General features: G+C 37.8%; 2 protein-coding genes across 2 annotated transcripts; one reads left to right on the top strand and one right to left on the bottom strand.

The window, feature by feature from the left end:
* Positions 1-311: 311 nt before the first annotated feature.
* Positions 312-1124, top strand: LOC115981058. Its single transcript, XM_031103247.1, has 3 exons — positions 312-379; positions 479-717; positions 781-1124. Exons 1-3 carry the CDS (start codon positions 312-314, stop codon positions 1122-1124), a joined length of 651 nt encoding a protein of 216 aa, XP_030959107.1.
* Positions 1125-6673: 5549 nt separating this feature from the next.
* Positions 6674-8708, bottom strand: LOC115979572 (germin-like protein subfamily 1 member 7). Its single transcript, XM_031101626.1, has 2 exons — positions 8585-8708; positions 6674-7209 (listed from the first exon to the last, which is right to left on the bottom strand). The coding sequence occupies exons 1-2, from the start codon at positions 8706-8708 to the stop codon at positions 6674-6676; spliced, it is 660 nt and encodes a 219-aa protein (XP_030957486.1).
* Positions 8709-18556: the final 9848 nt, after the last annotated feature.

Genomic DNA, 18556 nt, shown 5'->3' with positions numbered 1-18556 from the left:
AATGTGGGTCTGCATCATGTAGCAGCTTCCACAGCGGATCATTGTATGTTAGTTTTGAAGGCCCACCATGATAGACAGCAGAGAAACCGACGAACGAAGCTATTCAGGTTTAAGTCAATGTGGCTGAGAAATGAAGGGTGCAAGGAGATAGTGACTGAGGCATGGGATATGAATATGAGGGGCTAGCACCCGTTTTCTCAATGCTTGGAGGAGTGCAGGCAGTCTCTAACGGTGTGGAACAGGAATACTTTTGGCCATGTAGGTAGGAAAAACTCCAGGCTTTGGAGGGTAGGAAAAGCAGTATTAACGTTATGGAGGAGATTCAAGAAACAAAGATGGAGCTGAATAGGATGCTCTTGGCAGAAGAGGACATGTGGCAGTAAAGATCAAGGAACAGCTGGCTGAAGTCGGGTGACCGTAACACATCATTTTTTCACACCAAGGCATCTAACAGACACCAACGGAACACCATTTCCAGGATCAAGGGTTCTAATAATGTCTGGCAGGAGGATGAGGAAATTATGGGCAGAACCTTTGTGGAGTATTTTACACAGTTATTTACGTCATCCCAGGTTGAAGTCAGTATAGAGTTGATTGAAGCCATCCAGGTAAAGGCGACGGATAGGATGAATACCTTACTTCTACAGGAATTTCGTGCTCATGACATGGAAAAAGCTCTGAAGCAAATGCACCCACTGAAGACACCTGGCCCAGACGGTATGCCCCCCATCTTTTACCAGCATTTTTGGTCTAATGTGAGTCCAATTGTTATAAAAACAGTGTTAGACTTTCTTAACAACGGTGTAGCTCCTCCTAAGTTCCATGAAACGCATATTGTACTTATCCCTAAAATGAAAAACCCGGAGTATGTAACGGATTATAGGCCAATCAGCCTATGCAACATGACCTACAAGCTTGCCTCAAAGGCAGTGGCAAACCGCCTTAAACTGGTCTTGCAGGACATTATATGCGAAAATCAAAGCGCTTTTGTGTCTGAGAGGCTCATCACAAACAATGTCTTGGTGGCTCATGAATTAGTGAACCATATCAACAGGAGGAAGAAAGGAAAAAACGGAGAAAAAAGGAAAAAACGGAGAGATGACCCTGAAATTAGATATGAGTAAGGCATATGACCGGGTGGAGTGGGGATGTCTTCGACAAATCATGGTAAAACTAGGGTTTCATGAAAGGTGGATCAGCCTAGTGATGAAATGTGTCTCTTCAGTGACATATGCAGTGCGAATTAACGGGCAGCCAAGCGGTCACATTGTCCCGACACGAGGGCTGAGACAAGGGGACCCTTTATCACCCTACTTATTTCTCATTTGTGCTAAAGGACTATCGACACTGTTGCATAAGGCTATCCAGAACAAGTCTCTCAAAGGGGTGGTTGCCTCAGCTAGGGGACCCACTATCTCCCATCTTTTTTTCGCCGACGATAGCTTGATATTTGGAAGAGCCACAGTCAGGGAAGGAGAGGAAATTCAGCGTGTGCTCCAAGTATATGAGGAGTCGTTTGGGCAACAACTCAACCGAAGTAAGACCTCTCTCTGTTTCAGCCCTAACACTGACCATGACACTAAGGAAGCAGTAAAGGCCCTGTTTGGAGCACAGGTCATCAAGCCACATGAATCCTATCTGGGTCTGCCTTCACTGGTGGGGAAATCTAAACGAAACACATTTGCACAATTAAAGCAAAGGGTGGCAAACAAGCTAACGGGGTGGAAGGAAAAATTACTGTTAAATGTTGGAAATGAGGTACTGATCAAAGCGGTAGCATAAGCAGTCCCTTCCTACACAATGAGTTGCTTTAAGCTCCCTAATACACTATGTGAGGAGTTGACTGGAATGGTTAGGCAATTTTGGTGGGGTTAAGTAAAGAATGAAAAGAAACTTGCATGGCTGAGTTGGGAAAAAAATATGCCTGCCAAAGGAGAGGGGTGGCATGGGTGTTCCAGATTTGCGACTTTTTAACTTTGCTCTGTTGGCAAAACAGGGGTGGCGACTCCAAACCAACTCTTCCTCACTGTTCTACAGGGTCTACAAGGCAAAATACTTCACAAGCTGTGATTTTGTCGAAGCTAGTATGGGATGTCAACCTTTATATGCATAGAGGAGCATCATGGCAGCCCAACATCTAGTGCAACGTGGTGTGAGGTGGCAGGTGGGTGACGGTAAAATGGTTAAGATCTGGAGAGACAAATGGATACCAAGTCCAAGCACTTACAAAGTCATTACGTCGGAGAGAACACCAGAGCAATTTCAGTGGGTCAATGACCTCATCGACGAAGATAGCAAGGAATGGAAGAGAGCCCTTGTCTGCCAAAGTTTTCTGCCTCAGGATGTCGATGCAATCCTAAGTATACCCTTGAGCACCACCGGGGTGAGGGATAGAATGATATGGGCCGAAAACAAAAACGGGAGGTTCACGGTAAAAAGTGCATATAGACTGGCACAGGAGGTCCAAGGGGATAAATTGATGGTGGAAGGCTCAAACCATTCAACAATGAAACAGACCTGGAGGAGACTATGGCAGATGAACGTACCAAACAAGGTCAAGCACTTTGCGTGGAAAGCGTGTAGAAACATCCTTGCTACGAAGGAAAATTTATGGAGGAGGAATATCACAAAAGAAAGCATATGTGATGCCTGTGGGAAACAGGTGGAGTCCATAAGCCACTTATCTTGGTTCTGTGAATGAGCGAAGGAGGTATGGTCTTCTTGCAAGCTATCTTTTCCATTTGAGATTCTTCCTTCGTGGAACTACATGGATGTTATATGGTAACTACAAAAATGGGAGGAATCACGGCCAAGACTCTTGGAACGGACTGTCATGATTAGCTGGGGGATATGGAAAAATAGGAACGATTTTTGGTATGGGAGCAGGCTTCGTAGTGGACAAGCAGTGACAAGAAGCTCTCTCTGTTTGCTTGAGGAATTTCAGTTGGCGAATGAAAAACCAATGGCTAATGCAGAACGAAACCAGGTTGTGAAGTGGGTCCCTCCACTGGCAGGCCGCTATAAGGTGAACGTTGATGGTGCTGTCTTCTCTAGGTGGAAGCAAGTTGGCGTGGGAGTGGTTGTACGGGATGATGCAGGACACGTGATAGTGGCGTTGTGTAGAAAACTGTACACTCCGCTGGGGCCACTGGAAGTAGAGGCTAAGTCTATGGAGATAGGGGTCAAGTTTGCTAAGGAGGTCGGAGTCAAGGACGTGATTTTTTAGGGTGACTCACTTATAATATGTAATGCTATCCACGGCCTGAAAGAAACTGTTCCTTCGGTCCAGAATGTTGTCACAGGAATCCTAAAGTGCGCTCAAGATTTTTGTACTTTTGACTTTTCCCATACCAAAAGACAAGGGAATACCCCTGCCCACATACTGGCTCAGCACGCTGTTAACGTGAATGACTTGGTTGTTTGGCTTGAGGAAAGCCCAACGTGTATTCAGCATGCTTGCATGCATGATGTACTTTCCATTTCTAATTATGAATAAAATATTGTGTGGTTTCCCATTAAAAAAAATATATATATATATATATATATATTATACCCAAAAAATTTTTTTTTAAAAAAAGTAGACATTAACCACAGTGAATTCAAAAATATAATTATATGAAATTCTTCTCTATGTTGTACCCAAGAGTTTTTTAGTTCAAGACGTCTAGAATTTAAATTTCTCTCTCTCTCTTTGTATCTCGTTGTAGCTATTTAGTTTTATTTATTTTTATATTTTATTTTTTTAGGTTTCAGTTAGTTCAACTGGTAAAATGTCTCTTGTATTTAAATAAGAAATCTGATATTTGATCATCGCCTATACCAAAAACCGATTGATGCTTTAATCTAATGATTGAATCATCAGGAGCAAACCTACAACCAAAAGTTGAAACTCTCTCAAATTTTTTATTTTATTTTTGTTATTGTCCATGGCATAAATATACCATATCTTTGTGTTCTCTATATAATTATATATTCTGTTTCTACGTTGCATAATTAAATGGACTATAAACAATTCCATAGTCTCCAGACTCTCCACAACAAATTGATATTAAAATTTCCATTATCTCAATAGGTAAGTTCGTTTCATATACAGCTTCTTGAGTCTTACACCATCGATTGATATGAAAGCATCAATAAAGCCTGAATTTAGCCACAACTCGTTTGGTTGCCACAGATAGCCCCTGCAACAATATGAAATACTTTCTCCATCAGGGTCTGTTTGGTTTGAGGGGAATAGAGGGGGAGTAGAGGGAGGTAAAGTAGAATAGAATTGGTCAATAATACGCTAATTTTTAGCCAATTTTAATTTACTCCTCCTCCACCTCAATCCAAACAGACCATTAGTATCACATAATCATGCATGGTAGAAACGAGAAGTATATAATGCTTTTTCATAATGATTTGTTCAACTTTCAACCTTTTTTTTAAGTAGCTTTCGATTCAATTAAACAGTTAGTGTAGTATATACAAAATAAAAAGGGAAAACTAGATAAAAATTGATGAGGGTATTTAATCTTACAGAATTTACCATGTTTCATTTTAGATCTAAAGTTTTTAATTTAATCAATTAAAGACCAAAAGTTTTTAATTGTTTCAATTTAAGGGGCCAAATTCAATCTCCGTAATTCATTTTTGAAATTCTGAGCAATAACAGAACATATAAAAGCACAAAACTATTGATTAAAGTTAAACTCTATGTTTCACCTAAGGCTTTGTTATAGATCGATTTTTTCTATCATTGAACAGTGAGAAAACGCTTTGTTTAGATTGAGAAAATTTTGTTTAAAGGGAGAATATGATTGCTAGAATATCAAAATTGACTAAAATAAAACAAAAAATAAATAAATTTCAACAATTTTCAATTTTTTACTACTCTATTACTATCTAGAATAACATAAATGAATAACAGGGATGGACAAGGGGATTCAAATTGAAGGAAAAAAAAAACTCTATAAGTTTGGAACTTTAATTGACATAATTAGAAACTTAAATCTTGTTTGGATCAATAGATTGACTGTTGGCAAACTATGAACGAAGCTTTGAATCTTGTACAGTTATGATGTGTTTTTTTTTTTTTTTTTTTTTTTTTTTTTTTATTTTCCAAGATAGAGACCTAAAATCAGTTGTAGGAAAAGAAATTTCTGGAATCTCGACATCAAGCTTGATATCTTTTTGATCAATTGAGACAAGCTCGAATGAAAGCTCTAGAGTAGTCAGTCGATCAAGAATTGCAAATTTAGGTTTTTTTTTTTTTTTTTTTTTTTTTTTTTTTTTTTTTTTGTGATGTGTTTTATTTTAAGTCAACTGTAGACGTAGGTTTTCATGACCCTAATTAAAGAGCATATATAAAGACCCAGACTTTTCACAAAGTTGTAGCGGTAGAAACCCTAAGGTATTTAAAGAGAAAACCCCGGCCTCTACCTATTCAAACGATGAGTTTAGAAGCAAATAGAGAACAATCAAATGCGGTGTGTTGTTGCAATAGTGCATATCAAGTCTGAAGCCACAAAGCCTACATAGTCAACTTGTTCCGAAGAATCTTCAAATTGGTACTTGAAGTTGCCAACTGGATTCTTCATGTGAAGGAATTCAAAATAAAAGAGTCTAATCAAGTTCAAGCTACATGTGGTGACATGAGTAAGTTACTAATGATGGTAGCAATCAGGAACATGGGTTTATTTCAATTAATTGTAAGTTTTTCAGTTCTATTAGTGGATTTCTTCTTAGGGTTTCGCAACTTTCACCATGGTTTTTCCTTTGGAATAATTTTTCCATCGATTTTCCATTGCGTCACCATATGATGTGCTGTTTGTTTGTTTATTCTTTTCCAAATGGTCTATGTTACTACTATGGTAACTAACCTAGAAATCAATATGACTTCAAAACTAGTTAATTTAACAAGTTGATTAATTTTGCAGTAAAATCAATCAAGGGTCTAAATTTTCCAAACATACCTAATTTGAAATAAGATATAAACTTTGGGACTTTTGTGTAATTTCACAAATAATCATATTTAACCGCTTAAGTATTACATTTCTCACCAAGAGCTTTGTGGCACAATTGGTTCACCTTCTAGTGTTTCTAGCGGAAACATCTAGGGTTCGAATCTCTCCACCCATACTGTTGAATTATCCAAAATAAAAAGATAAAAAAGTATTATGTTTCTCAACTTCTTCCCCTAATTACCTAGAGGACTTTTTTTCAACATAGATTAGTGTTATTGAGCCCACAATTTGGCCATCTTTTTTTTTTTTTTTAATACAAGATAGAAATTCTACTCTAGTCTAATCTAAGTGTATATGTGTATGAAACTCCCTCCTGAAGACTTGAACTCTAGCCATTTCCCCCCACACCCCACAAGCATTTATACTTGTGGAGTGACCATCGCACCAAGGGTGTGCGGTGGTTGGCCATCTATTTTTAATATAACTATTGTATTAGGTGCTTGTGATTTCAATCATTGTGGATCCAATGTGTACTCAAGATTTAGTAATGCACTAATTGCACTTTATTTAATTCGACACCATGACAGAAAAAAATCATATGAAAATTTTATTTGATAATAATTATTTTTAAGGCATTACATATAAGAATCATGCCATACTTTGTTCAAACTCTACTTTGTAATGGTTCTTCATTCCTATTACAAATATTTTTACTAACTGTGGCTTGACTAGAATTGTTTTTGAAGATAATCAACTACATTCTTGTCCAATTGGAAGGCCTTGGTGAGAACATCAAGATTGATTGGAGGATTAGATCCAAAAACCGCATTTGCTATGGTGATCAACCCAGGATTTTGACTGCTGAGACCGGCAAATGCAACAACATTGGTTTGTCCTATGTTGAATTGGAAGTGAATGAGACCAATTGGGAATACAAAGACATCTCCCTTATTTAGAACTTTGGTAAAGAGTTTGTTTGGGTTGGATGTGACAAATCCAAGCAATAAAGTACCCTCCATAACTACCAAAAGTTCAGTGCCACGTGGGTGAATGTGAGGAGGATTCAGGCCATATGGTGCAAAGTCAAGACGAGCCAAAGATATGCCTAGAGTGTTAAGGCCTGGTAATTTATCGACGTTCACAAGATTGACACTTGATTCGAGTTTACTTGCAGCTATGTTTCCAGGAATATTGAGTTCGGGAAAGAAAAAATCATTGGCTGTGACAGTTGCTGGGTTCTTGCAAAATTTTCCATTCACAAATACTACACAAAGAAAATGTAAGGTTGAATTTAATCAACCATCTTGTTGGCTTTATTCCGTGCTAAATTTGCTTGTATTTCAGCAATTAGTAACCCTGTATTTAGGTGGGTTTGTTGTAAGGATAGTGAGTGAGATAGAGTGTTGAATGCTCAAGAGTATGCAAGAAAATAGAGTCTCGTGGTTGGATCTCGCGGGTGACTCGCAGCTGTAAGCTGCCAGAAGCAGCACACGTGCCAAGCATGCCAGAAGTTAAAGTGTTATACTAGCTGGAGCACTACAGGACAAAATAGGACAACTGGCTGTTTTATTATTGCGCGGCTAGATCTCGCGACTCAGTCAAGCCGCGAGACCAAGCCGCGAGCCACCCCTGTTTTGAAAAACCTAACGTTTCATATTCTTTTCTCACCCCAGTATAAATACCCCTTATACCCACAAAAGAATGAGAGCTTCCAGAGAGAATTTTGAGAGAGAAACCCTAGAGTAAAACAAGATTGATTCATTTACAATCTTTACATAAGAGTCTCTTCAAATTCCTCAACCCTCTTCCTCTCCATTGTTAAACCATTGAGAGGCATTTTACCAAAACTTTTTCTCACCATATCCATTACTGTGAGAGGGCTGTTTGGTGTTCTGAGAAGTAGTTAGGAAGGAACCAATTTACATTGGTTGATGCTATGGTCAAGTAGCGGAATCCGGGAAGCTAGAAAAGAAATAGGTTTGGCACAATCTCGTTGGAGCAAGAAGCTTGGAGGGCTTAGGTGCACTGGGTAGATTAGGCTTGGAGGGTCTATTGCTGTCCATGTATCCCAACTACATTTTCTAGTGGATTACTTACCACTTGGAGGGTGGCGGAGAGGTTTTACGCCGAGGGCTTCGGTTTCCTCTTCGATAACACATCGCGTGTTGTCTTGTGTTTGCATCTTCCTTCCCTTTTATCTTTGCCTTTTGTTATCTGCTGTGGGTTGTGATTTTAAATTGACTTAGATTGTTTTCCAATTCTGTTTTATAGTTTTTGTTCATTTTCCGTACACTAGTTGTTTGACATAAAACTTGAATTGGTTAATTTGTAAACTGGGGGTCTAAACGTTCAAGGGTGTTTTTACACTATTTGAACTTTCAGAAAAGTTTGTTATTGTCAAAAAGAAGACAGTTCTGTAATAATGGAAAATAACTTGTCATGTAGGAGAAAAAAAATCTATTGTGGATGATATAACGTAGGTGATGATAATAATTTTATTAATGTGTAGAACTTCATTATAATGATCTGGATAAAACGTAGGTGATGATAACACTACTACGTACTGCTAATAATAAGAGAGCATGTAGATTTGCAGTTCATCAAAATAAAAATAAAGAAAGGAGAGTGCATGTACATACCAGCAGAATCGGTGTTGTTAATTGCGACACAAAAGTCTTGCAAAGGACTAGGGTCATGGGCAGAAGCAAGGGTAAAGGCCAAAGCCAAAATGGCAACAGTAACGAGGTAAGGAACACCTTTCATCGTGTTCGAGGTTATGTTATCTCTATCTTATGGTATAGTACTCTGCGTATTCTTGCTTGGGTGAGGGATGGGAACAAAGTATATGGGGATATGCCTATTTATAGAGAGGAGTCAGTGAACCTGTCTAAGTTTTTCACAAACGGAGCATGTAAGTAATTCTTACAGAGTTCTCAATTTCTTGTTTAATTGCTGAAACATTCTTTAACCAGGACTTGTCTGTACACATTTGAAAAGCAATCAAATTGGACCACTTCAATGCCATTGTGCAGTTTTCGTGTTGGGCCGAACCACAAAATAACCTTACTTTCATAGTATATTTAACATTGAAATAATTGAAGAACCCATGCATATATCTTGACTCTGTCCTCATTAGGGAATGTTTAAGATATAGTCAACGGTGTAACCCATATAAGAATTTTTGGGTTGTACTAATCTTATTGACCCCATCTTATATTATTCTCGTCGGTCCCTTTTTGTTGTTCTCACTCCATGCTACAGTGTTTTATCTATGATGTAATTTTTATAAATGTTTTTTCAATACCATAGTTAACTCATATTTGTTACAATTCATGGCAAGATCTCTTACATCGAAACGCTTATTGAAGTTGTTGTATGAGAACTAGAGAAGTAAAGTTAAAATCATTTTTCAAAAAATAAAAAATAAAAGAAACAAGTTAGATATTGACCATAGTGAATTCAAAAAAATAATTATATGAAATTCTTCCGTGCTATGCATGGATCCGCAACTAGTTTAGGTTTATAACTTTAAAACTAAAACATGAAATGCATCCATTTTAAATAAAATCATATTAGGTACCGCTTTTGTAAAGTTGTAATTTACAACTATTTTGTGTTGGCTTAAATTCTGTACCAAATTTGATTGTAATTTCTTCCATCATATTTTCCTGTATGTATGTGGGTTTTCAATTGTAAGGGATGAGTGTGAGAGAAAGTGAAGACTCAAGCTTAAAAGGATGAACAAGTGGATTTCGCGAGTGTCTCACGAGAAGCTTACCCGCAAAAGAGCCACGTGTAGAGCACATGGCTGGAAGATGAAGAGTCATACCAGGCTGGAGATTTTTGCGAGTGTCTCGCAGGAAAGACCATCCTGCGAAGTACTCACGAAACCTTCTGTTTGGAAAAAAGTTATGTTTTGCTTTACCAAGTCTTTACCCACACTATATATACCCTCACTACCCACAAATTATAGTGAGTTCTTTTTAGAGAGAAAACCCTGGAAAATACACTTGAGAGTTAGAGATTGTTATACCCACAATTATCTACACATTTCCTTGTAGTTTTCCTCAACTCCTACTTCTCTATCTCCATATCCTTGAGAGGTTCATAGCCCAAACACTTACCACACCCATCTTGAGTGTAAAGTGAGAATTTGATACTACTGGAAAGCATTGGAAGGAGTCATTCATTGGCAGATACAATCGGGCTGAATTGCGGGATCCAGAAAGCTAGAAAAGACAAAACTCCGAGAAGTCAATTGGTACCAGGAGCTTGGAAGGCTCAAGTACATTGAGGTAGATTAGGCTTGGAGGGTCTTTTGTTATTCATGTACTTCAACTTTATTCTCTAGTGGATCGATTTCGAATTGGAGGGTCACGCAAAGGTTTTTCGCCGAGTTCTTCGGCTTCCTCTTCAATAACACGTCTCAATATTATCTTGTGTTTGCATCTCTCTTCCTACTCTTTAAGCTTTCCTTTTTTTGTTGATAATGGATAAATATGGCTTAGGGTAGTGATATCGGTTATTTGCCCTCATTTACTCTTGTTCCGCACTTAGTATAAATTAGAATGAAAGCTATCTAACCATAATTTTTATTTGGGGGTCTAAACAATCTCTTTTGTATTTACACTTATCCGAGCTTTCAATTGGTATCAGAGCGAGTACATTTATCGGATTTCATTATCCTGGTGTGATCCTAGACCCCAAGTGAGATGGATAGATCTCAATCTCTCAATGCTCCTCTCTATTTGATGGGTGTAATTATGCTTTTGGAAAGTACGTATGCGTGCTTTTCTGTGTGCAATTGATGAGATAGCGTGGGATTCTGAAAAAAATGGTTGGGAAAGACCCACTACAGCCAAATTCGAATGGGATAAGGCTGCTCTTGCTTTGGCAAACACCAATAGCAAAGCGATTAACGCTATTTTCTGTGGTGTTTCTATTGATGAGTTTCACAGGATTTCGCATGTGAAGACCGCCAAAGAGGCATGGACCATTCTTGAGACAACCTACGAAGGTACCAAGAAGGTTAACAACACCAAGCTTCAAATGCTCACTACTCGGTTTGAAGAAGTAAAGATGAGCGACGATGAGTCGTTTGATTCCTTTTGTTGGAGACTCAACGAGAAAGTGATTGTCAAGCTCAATCTTGGGGAGAAGATTGAAGATACTAACATGGTGAGGAAGATTTTAAGATCCTTACCCGAAATCTTCCGGACTAAGGTCACAGCCATAGAGGAGAGTAAAGATTTGGAGGAGATAAAGATTCAAGAACTCATTGGATATCTCAAAACATATGAGCTCGGACTGCCTTCTCACAAATCTAGCAAATCCCTTGCCCCCAAAACTATAAATGAGTGATTGGGTGATTCCTCCGATGAAGACGATGTAGAGAAGGATGAACTTTCGGAAATTTCTCAAGATGAAGAACAATGGGAAGTCGTTTGGCAAAGGAAAGTTCTCATCCTCAAAGAATGACAAGAGGGAGTTCAAGAAGAAGGATGGGAAAGATTCTCCATCCACTTAAGGAATTGTGTGCTATGAATGCAATGGCCATGGACATCTCAAGAAAGAATGTCCAAACTATTTGAGAGGAAAGGGTAAAGTATTTGCCACTATCCTTAGTGATTCAGAAAGCTCAAATTTCGATGCGGAATGAGAGTGTGATAGTGAGGGAAACTATTTAGCCTTCATGGCAATCACTGTAGTTGACTTTAGGGATGATTTGAGTGACTTGGTTGATGAGCTTGGTGTACATTCCAAAGGTGAAGAAGTTGAAGAGTCGGAAGATGAGGACGTGTGTCTCAACGAAGGCGAGAGGAACCTTCAAGAAGTGTATGATGAATGTAGCAAATATACCAAAGTTGCAAAGAATGCGGTTAGAAAGATGAAGAAAATTGAAGAAGAGAATAAATCTACACTTATGCAACTTAAGGAAGCTAAATGTGAAGTTGAAGAGCTAAAGGAAGAATTGCTGAATGCGTATTCTAAAATCAAGTTCCTTGAACTTGAAATAATCCAAGGAAATGCAAAAGTGGAGTGCATTTCCACCAAGAAGCTTGATAGTGTGCATTCTTCTCAAAAATCTTCGAATGACAAGACCGGTTTAGGCTATACCAGTGAAGGAAGCTCAAGCAGCAAACCCAAGAAGGAAGTGAGGTTCGTATCGGCCAAAAATGTAGAGAAATCTAAAGTGGAGAAGCCCAAGGTTAAGAACCTATTGTTGCAAAGAGAACCATTGGTACAAAACTAAAGGAAAAAGGGAAGTCATTACCCAAAAGTCAAAGGGGACCTCAAGTGAAGCATTTTTGTCATCATTATGGCATGAGAGGGCACACAAGACCAAATTTCTTCAAGCTTTAGGCACCCAAAAGGGCTGATTCTTTGCGTGGCCAAGACAACTCTAGAAGAATGTCAAAGGGAATTCAAGCTAAAGGAGAAAATGAGGGACAACTCATTGGAGATGTTATGGAAATGTTGAAGAACATTTCATCATGCCTTGCTAGCTTTACACCGAGGTTTGAGAGTTATGTCGATCGTACCCCTCCACCTAGGGATCTCACCCAAAATACTCGTACAATGTGGGTGAAGAAGGGTACTCATGCATGATCACTCACTATGCCCATGCATTAATACTTCCAACATATTAGGATTATAGTTTCATGCATCATGACATATGCAATCTTCTTGTGTCATTGCTTCCGGCTTAAGCATGTTTCTTTTAAAAGGTTTTGTTGTTTACCTTGTTTTTGTTGATCTTACTTGGGTTCTTTTTTTCTTTTTTCTTTTTTTTTCTTTTTTTTTATTTGAGTGTGTTGAAAAATTCAAAAGCCCATAAAAAGTGAAAAAATCTCAAAAAGTTTGATCGCTTGTGTTGTGTATATCACATGTGAGTTTGGCCTAGTACATTTATACTAATGACGTAGTGCATTTACGAGCTTAGCTTGTTATATATTCACATTTTCTAAGTGTGAGCAACATCTAGAAATCTATGTTTGATTGCTGTAAATAGATCTTCAAACCTGTCATGAATGATTGGTCAATAGTATTGCTTGATCTTGATACATGCGTAGACTTGTGCCTATATATCTCCTTACACTCATTTTTTTTTTCTTTTTCAAAAGAGCTCTTCAAATGTCAATCTCCAAAAGGAGAAAGAGTTGAAAAAGTCTTGCTTCAAATACTAGTTTGACTAGGAAAAGGTGGAGCAAATATGTATTAAAATGTATGGTGCCAAAGCCAAAGGCTCTATTGTCTAAAATTCATCAAAAAGTTTATGGCATCGCTTCTCAAAAATGAGTTGTATTTGATCAAAAGTTTGAAAAATGAAAGCCAAATGAAAAGCTTTCAATCAAAATGTAATCACATTGGTGAAGGGTCATATATGTTTATTTCTACAAGTGAGATAGGTCACTTGACTACGTACTAGTTGTGTATGACTTGATTGAATTAATCATTGAAGTTTTATATTAGACTATGGACTAGTTCATACTTGATCCACACACATAACACACAAGTCTAACGTTCAATGAATGCTTATTCCATTTGTGTGATTGTACATGTTCAAATGTGATACATATACTCAATTGCTTAATGATCAAACCCAAAAAGATTTTTTTTAAGTATTTTATATGTTTTTGAAAGTGTTTTTATGATTTTGTGAGTTTAGAGTTTTGTCCAAAAAGTCTATTTCCTTTTTGCTCAAAAACTCTTCCAGATGTATTTTCGCGAGTAAGTTGCGAGCAAGCCCTACCCGTGAAAATAAGGATGGAAAAATTTAGATATCACTAAAATTCAGACAGAGAGTTTTGCGATTGGCTCGCGAGTAAGAGCTAACTACAAAAACTGTTAATGTGCTTCAGTGGCCATTTCGCGAGTAACTTTGTGAGAAGCTTACCCACAAAATGAGCGATTCTATAGTTTTTAAAGCCAAACAATGACAGTTTTTTCAAACATACTCATTTTGCCTCCTCCGTGCCTCTCTCAACCCAAAACACATTTTCTCTCAAAAACTCACCCAAAACTCAAGATCAATCCCTCCTAAGACTCATCTAAGGTATGTTTCAACATCTTTATACTTTTAAATCCTTATATTAAACCTTAGATTCTAGGATTTCTAGGGTTGGGTTATTTTTGAAAGGGTTGGGAAAAACTTCTTTTTCTTGCAAAATCTTTTGATTTTCTTGATTAGGCTGTGTCCCATTGTGTTTGTGTTGGCCCCAAGTGGCATTTTAACATGTATTTAGACAAGATTTCAAGATGTTCATGCATTATTTTACATGTTAGTGGTTTGTATGCACACTATGTGTTTGATGAAATGTCCAAATGGCATTTTGTTGTTGTTTTAGACTCTGATGAGTACCAAACTTTTGGGATTTCTATGTTTTTACATTCTTAACATGTTTTAAACATTGGTTGTGTGTTTTACACACTTTGCCCCATGGATGCTTTATCATGCTTTTCTCATGCATCACACATGCACACCACATGCACACTTGATGCACACAACATGCACACTTGATGCACACACTTGATCACTTGACATGTTTTGCACTTCACTCATGCTAGATAAGTGTTGTTACATGTTTAGCACTTAAAACATGGTCTTGTGTCTTTAGGGTTTATGTTTTTATGTTCTTTTTAGGACTTTTTTTCGGTTTTATGGACTAACTTGTATCTAATCAAATTTGTTTCCTTGCTTGTGTTTGTCATTATTTGTGTGTGGCTATTCTTTTTATAGATGTATCATCGTTCCTCTCGTGGTAAAGAACAAGTGATTGACCTCATGTCATCCCCTATATCAAAGAGGACCCGTCATTCGTCCAATGACTTTGACAATAGAAGATTCAAAACTCTCTTGAATTTTCAGTCATTCTCTAACAACTTTGAGAGTGCACCTATTATGGTGGAAAGAATTGTTCGGTTTGATACCTTGGGATCCACTTTCACCCCTAAGATATTTGCGAATAAAGATTGGGCAAATCTGTTCAAAAACTTTGAGGATCCCGTTGACGAATTGGTCAAAGAGTTCTACTCAAACGCTTGGTTCACCAGAGCTGAACTAAAGTGATGGATTCGAGGAAAGGATTTTATCATCACCCCGGATTATCTTGCGAAGATTCTTCACATCAATCGTCCGGCAAATGTGGACATTTCACCATATGATGACAGACTAGCTGCAGTGATAGAGATTTTTGACATTCTAGGAGCTAATCATGAGGTCTCCTCTAAAGGCACTTCCATTGGTACTGCAAAGTTTGGACTGAAATTGAAGACTCACATTGATCATGTTTTCCAATCTATATCCTCTGTCCAACACCAGTTTCATCAATCTTGGAAGAGCTCAATTTTTGTGTTATCTGATCAAAGGAGCTCAAATTGACATTTGTGCCCACATATTTCAGACCAGGGGAAAAATGGTAGGCCGATCAGCTACATGAATGTGTCTTTATTTCTGTAGTCTTGTCATGAAGATCATGGTTTTTAAAGGTGTCCGTCCACCAAAAGAAGGAACTATCTTGCCTTGTCAACGTCCAATTTCAATGATGTCACTCCAAATGAGCAAGAGTCACTCCTTTGTTGAAAGGACAAAGCAAAGTCCCTCCAAAACTCCAAAGAGTGACTCCTCCCATCATGCCACTCCTTTCAAACAACAATCAACTACTCCCGCTATCCCTGGGCATCCCGTGACTGCATTTCCTCACACTCCTGAGCCACAGCCTACTAGCACTCAGCCGAGACCATCTAGTTCTCATTCCGATAGGTTGACAATCTTGGTTGAGGGTTTACATGAGCGTATTTTAGGTCTTGCTAATGTAATATACTCTACCAACAGTTAGGTTCAGATTCGTCTAACCACCATTGAGACTCGATTGGATGAGATTCAACGCAAGCTAGAGGAAAGCCTTTAGCTATTCTTGCCAAAAAGGGGGAGAGCATCTCATTGTATATTTCTGACCATAGCATATAGTAAGGGGGAGAGCATCACATGAAAGGAGGTGTGCATTTTGAAAGGGGGAGATTTATGGGCTTAAAATGAGGAAGATTACCTACAGTCATACACTTTTGGATAGTCTAACCATTGTTTGTTTAGTCTAGTTTACTTTAAGTTTTTATAGCTTTTGGATATTTACAATGCTTTCATTTAAAGCTCTTAAGTACTTTAGTTTAAAACTTAGTCTTTAGTACTATTTTGTATCTTGGTTTTTATAGCCTTTTTGATGCTCTTTGCTCTTCTATTGCTTCTTAGCTTTAGTTTCTATAATGCATCATGCTTGTTGGACATGCAATTGATTTTAGCATTGCTCTTAATTGCATTGCATGTCCGAATTATCATTTACTAGATAAATGTTCATTGTAGTAATTTCTTGATGACTGTTCATGTTTGATCAAGTTATTCTTCATAACTTATATTTTTGTTTGTATCTTGATCGCATTTTACTTATTCCTATACATACCTTATGTTCTACTTGTCATGAGCTTAATGAAAGTTTATTGTATGTGCGAGTGTTTCAGGATACAGGTGTATACGGAGCAAGGGCTTCACAGCTTCTAGAATTAGGTGTGAGTGAGTTTTGCCTATGTTCCTAAACTCACATTTAAGTCTAGAGTCTGTTTAGGGGTTTTGTCACGGAATAGCCAAAGGGGGAGATTGTAAAGTTGTAATTTACAACTATTTTGAGTTGGCTTTAATTTCGTGCCAAATTTGATTGTAATTTCTTCAATCATATTTCCTTGTATGTATGTGGGTTTTCAATTGTAAAGGATGAGTGTGAGAGAGTGTGAAGACTCAAGCTTAAAAGGATGAACAAGTAGATTTCGTGAGTGTCTCGCGAGAAGCTTACCCACGAAAGAGCCACGTGTAGAGCACATGACTGGAAGATGAAGATTCATGCCAGGTTGGAGATTTTCGTGAGGGTCTCGCAGGAAAGGCCATCTCGCGAAGAACTCGCGAAACTTTTTGTTTGGCAAAAAGTTATGTTTTGCTTTACCAAGCCTTTACCCACACTATATACCCTCATTACCCACAAATTGTAGTGAGTGCTTTTTGGAGAGAAACCCCTAGAAAATACACTTGAGAGTTAGACATTATTATACCCACAATCATCTACACATTTCCTTGTGGTTTTCCTCAACTCCTACCTCTCCATCTCCATATCCTTGAGAGATTGATAGCCCAAACGCTTACCACACCCATCCTGAGTGTAAAGTGAGAATTTGGGGTTGTTGGGAAGCATTGGAATGAGCCATTCATTGGCAGATGCAATCGGGTTGAATTGTGAGATCCGAAAAGCTAGAAAAGACAAGGCTCGAGAAGTCAATTGGTAGCAGGAGCTTGGAGGGTTCAAGTACATGGGGTAGATTAGGCTTGGATGGTCTTTTGTTATTTGTGTACTCCAACTTTATTCTCCAGTGGTTCGATTTCGACTTGGAGGGTCGCAGAGAGGTTTTTCGCCGAATTCTTTGGTTTCCTCTTCGATAACACATCTCGGTGTTATCTTGTGTTTGCATCTCTCTTCCCTACTCTTTAAGCTTTCCTTTTATTGTTATTAATGGATGAATATGGCTTAGGGTAGTGATATCGATTATTTGCACTCATTCACTCTATTTCCACACTTAGTATAAATTAGAGTAAAAGCTATCTAGCCGTAATTTTTATTTGGGGGACTAAACAAGCTCTTGTGTATTTACACATATCCGAGCTTTCAACTTTAATTGAACCATGAAATCGGTCCATTTCAAAAGGAGATAATTATTTTCTTAGTTATTAGGGGCTCCTAGGAAAACATGAGTTATTTAGATTAGTCAACTCAACAATTAAAAAGAAAACTTTATTTAGTATAAATGCTAGGGAAGTGTATAAACTAAAAATTTTTGTTTTATTTTATACGTATATAACCATATTATGCTATTTAAGCTGTCCACATCATACCATACAAATTTTTTCATTCAGTTGACATTGCTTAGTATTAAGCTATCCATATATATAAAGTTCTCCATGTTGTAAATATACCATATCTTTGTATTCTTTATATGATTAATTTATACAAAAAACCAAAACAAATAAGTAGTAGTAGTAATCTAATCCATCTACATAGCAAACACAATTAATATTTAATACCCATTACTCCCTCCCATCCATCGGGAATAGCTTTAACATATGGGATTCTCTCCTAGAGTGCAATTTGTTCCTCAGCATCTTTACCAAAAAAGACACTGATGGTGATAACAACTTGCTCTGCTTGACTAACCATCACACCACACCACAACCCACGCCGCAACTCACACTACACCCCACAAGTCCAAATATAACAAACCAACAGCAAGTATCAGCCATTCCATGAAAAGTTGGATGGGAAAAGTTTAGTTTTATATCAATTTGGAGCTATCTTCCACCAATTTATGTGGTGATTGAAGAGATCATACAATTTTAATTTTAATCACGTGACATTTAAATAATAACATAAATAGTCATATAAATTGTGACGTAGTGGGTTGGACTGACGTATGGCTGTTGATATGGCAATATATAGGATCATGTGTCAACTATCAACGCATAGCATAGCTTGACATGGTAGATATGTGGTCAGGACTAACATGGTAGCACCTTG

Source organism: Quercus lobata, chromosome 3 (assembly GCF_001633185.2).
Source record: "Quercus lobata isolate SW786 chromosome 3, ValleyOak3.0 Primary Assembly, whole genome shotgun sequence".
Lineage (NCBI taxonomy): Eukaryota > Viridiplantae > Streptophyta > Magnoliopsida > Fagales > Fagaceae > Quercus > Quercus lobata.
Note: the sequence above shows the minus strand (reverse complement) of the source record. Positions and strands in the feature narration are given on the sequence as shown.

Excerpts from the sequence above, each read along its gene's own strand:
- LOC115981058 (XM_031103247.1), top strand. The coding sequence starts at position 312 with ATGGAGGAGATTCAAGAAACAAAGATGGAGCTGAATAGGATGCTCTTG. Across the intron at positions 380-478 it reads GCAGAAGAGGACATGTGGCA|GATCAAGGGTTCTAATAATG; the intron begins GTAAAGATCAAG and ends CACCATTTCCAG. Across the intron at positions 718-780 it reads GAAGACACCTGGCCCAGACG|TGTTAGACTTTCTTAACAAC; the intron begins GTATGCCCCCCA and ends TTATAAAAACAG.
- LOC115979572 (XM_031101626.1), bottom strand. The coding sequence starts at position 8,708 with ATGAAAGGTGTTCCTTACCTCGTTACTGTTGCCATTTTGGCTTTGGCC. Across the intron at positions 7,210-8,584 it reads TAACAACACCGATTCTGCTG|TATTTGTGAATGGAAAATTT; the intron begins GTATGTACATGC and ends TTCTTTGTGTAG.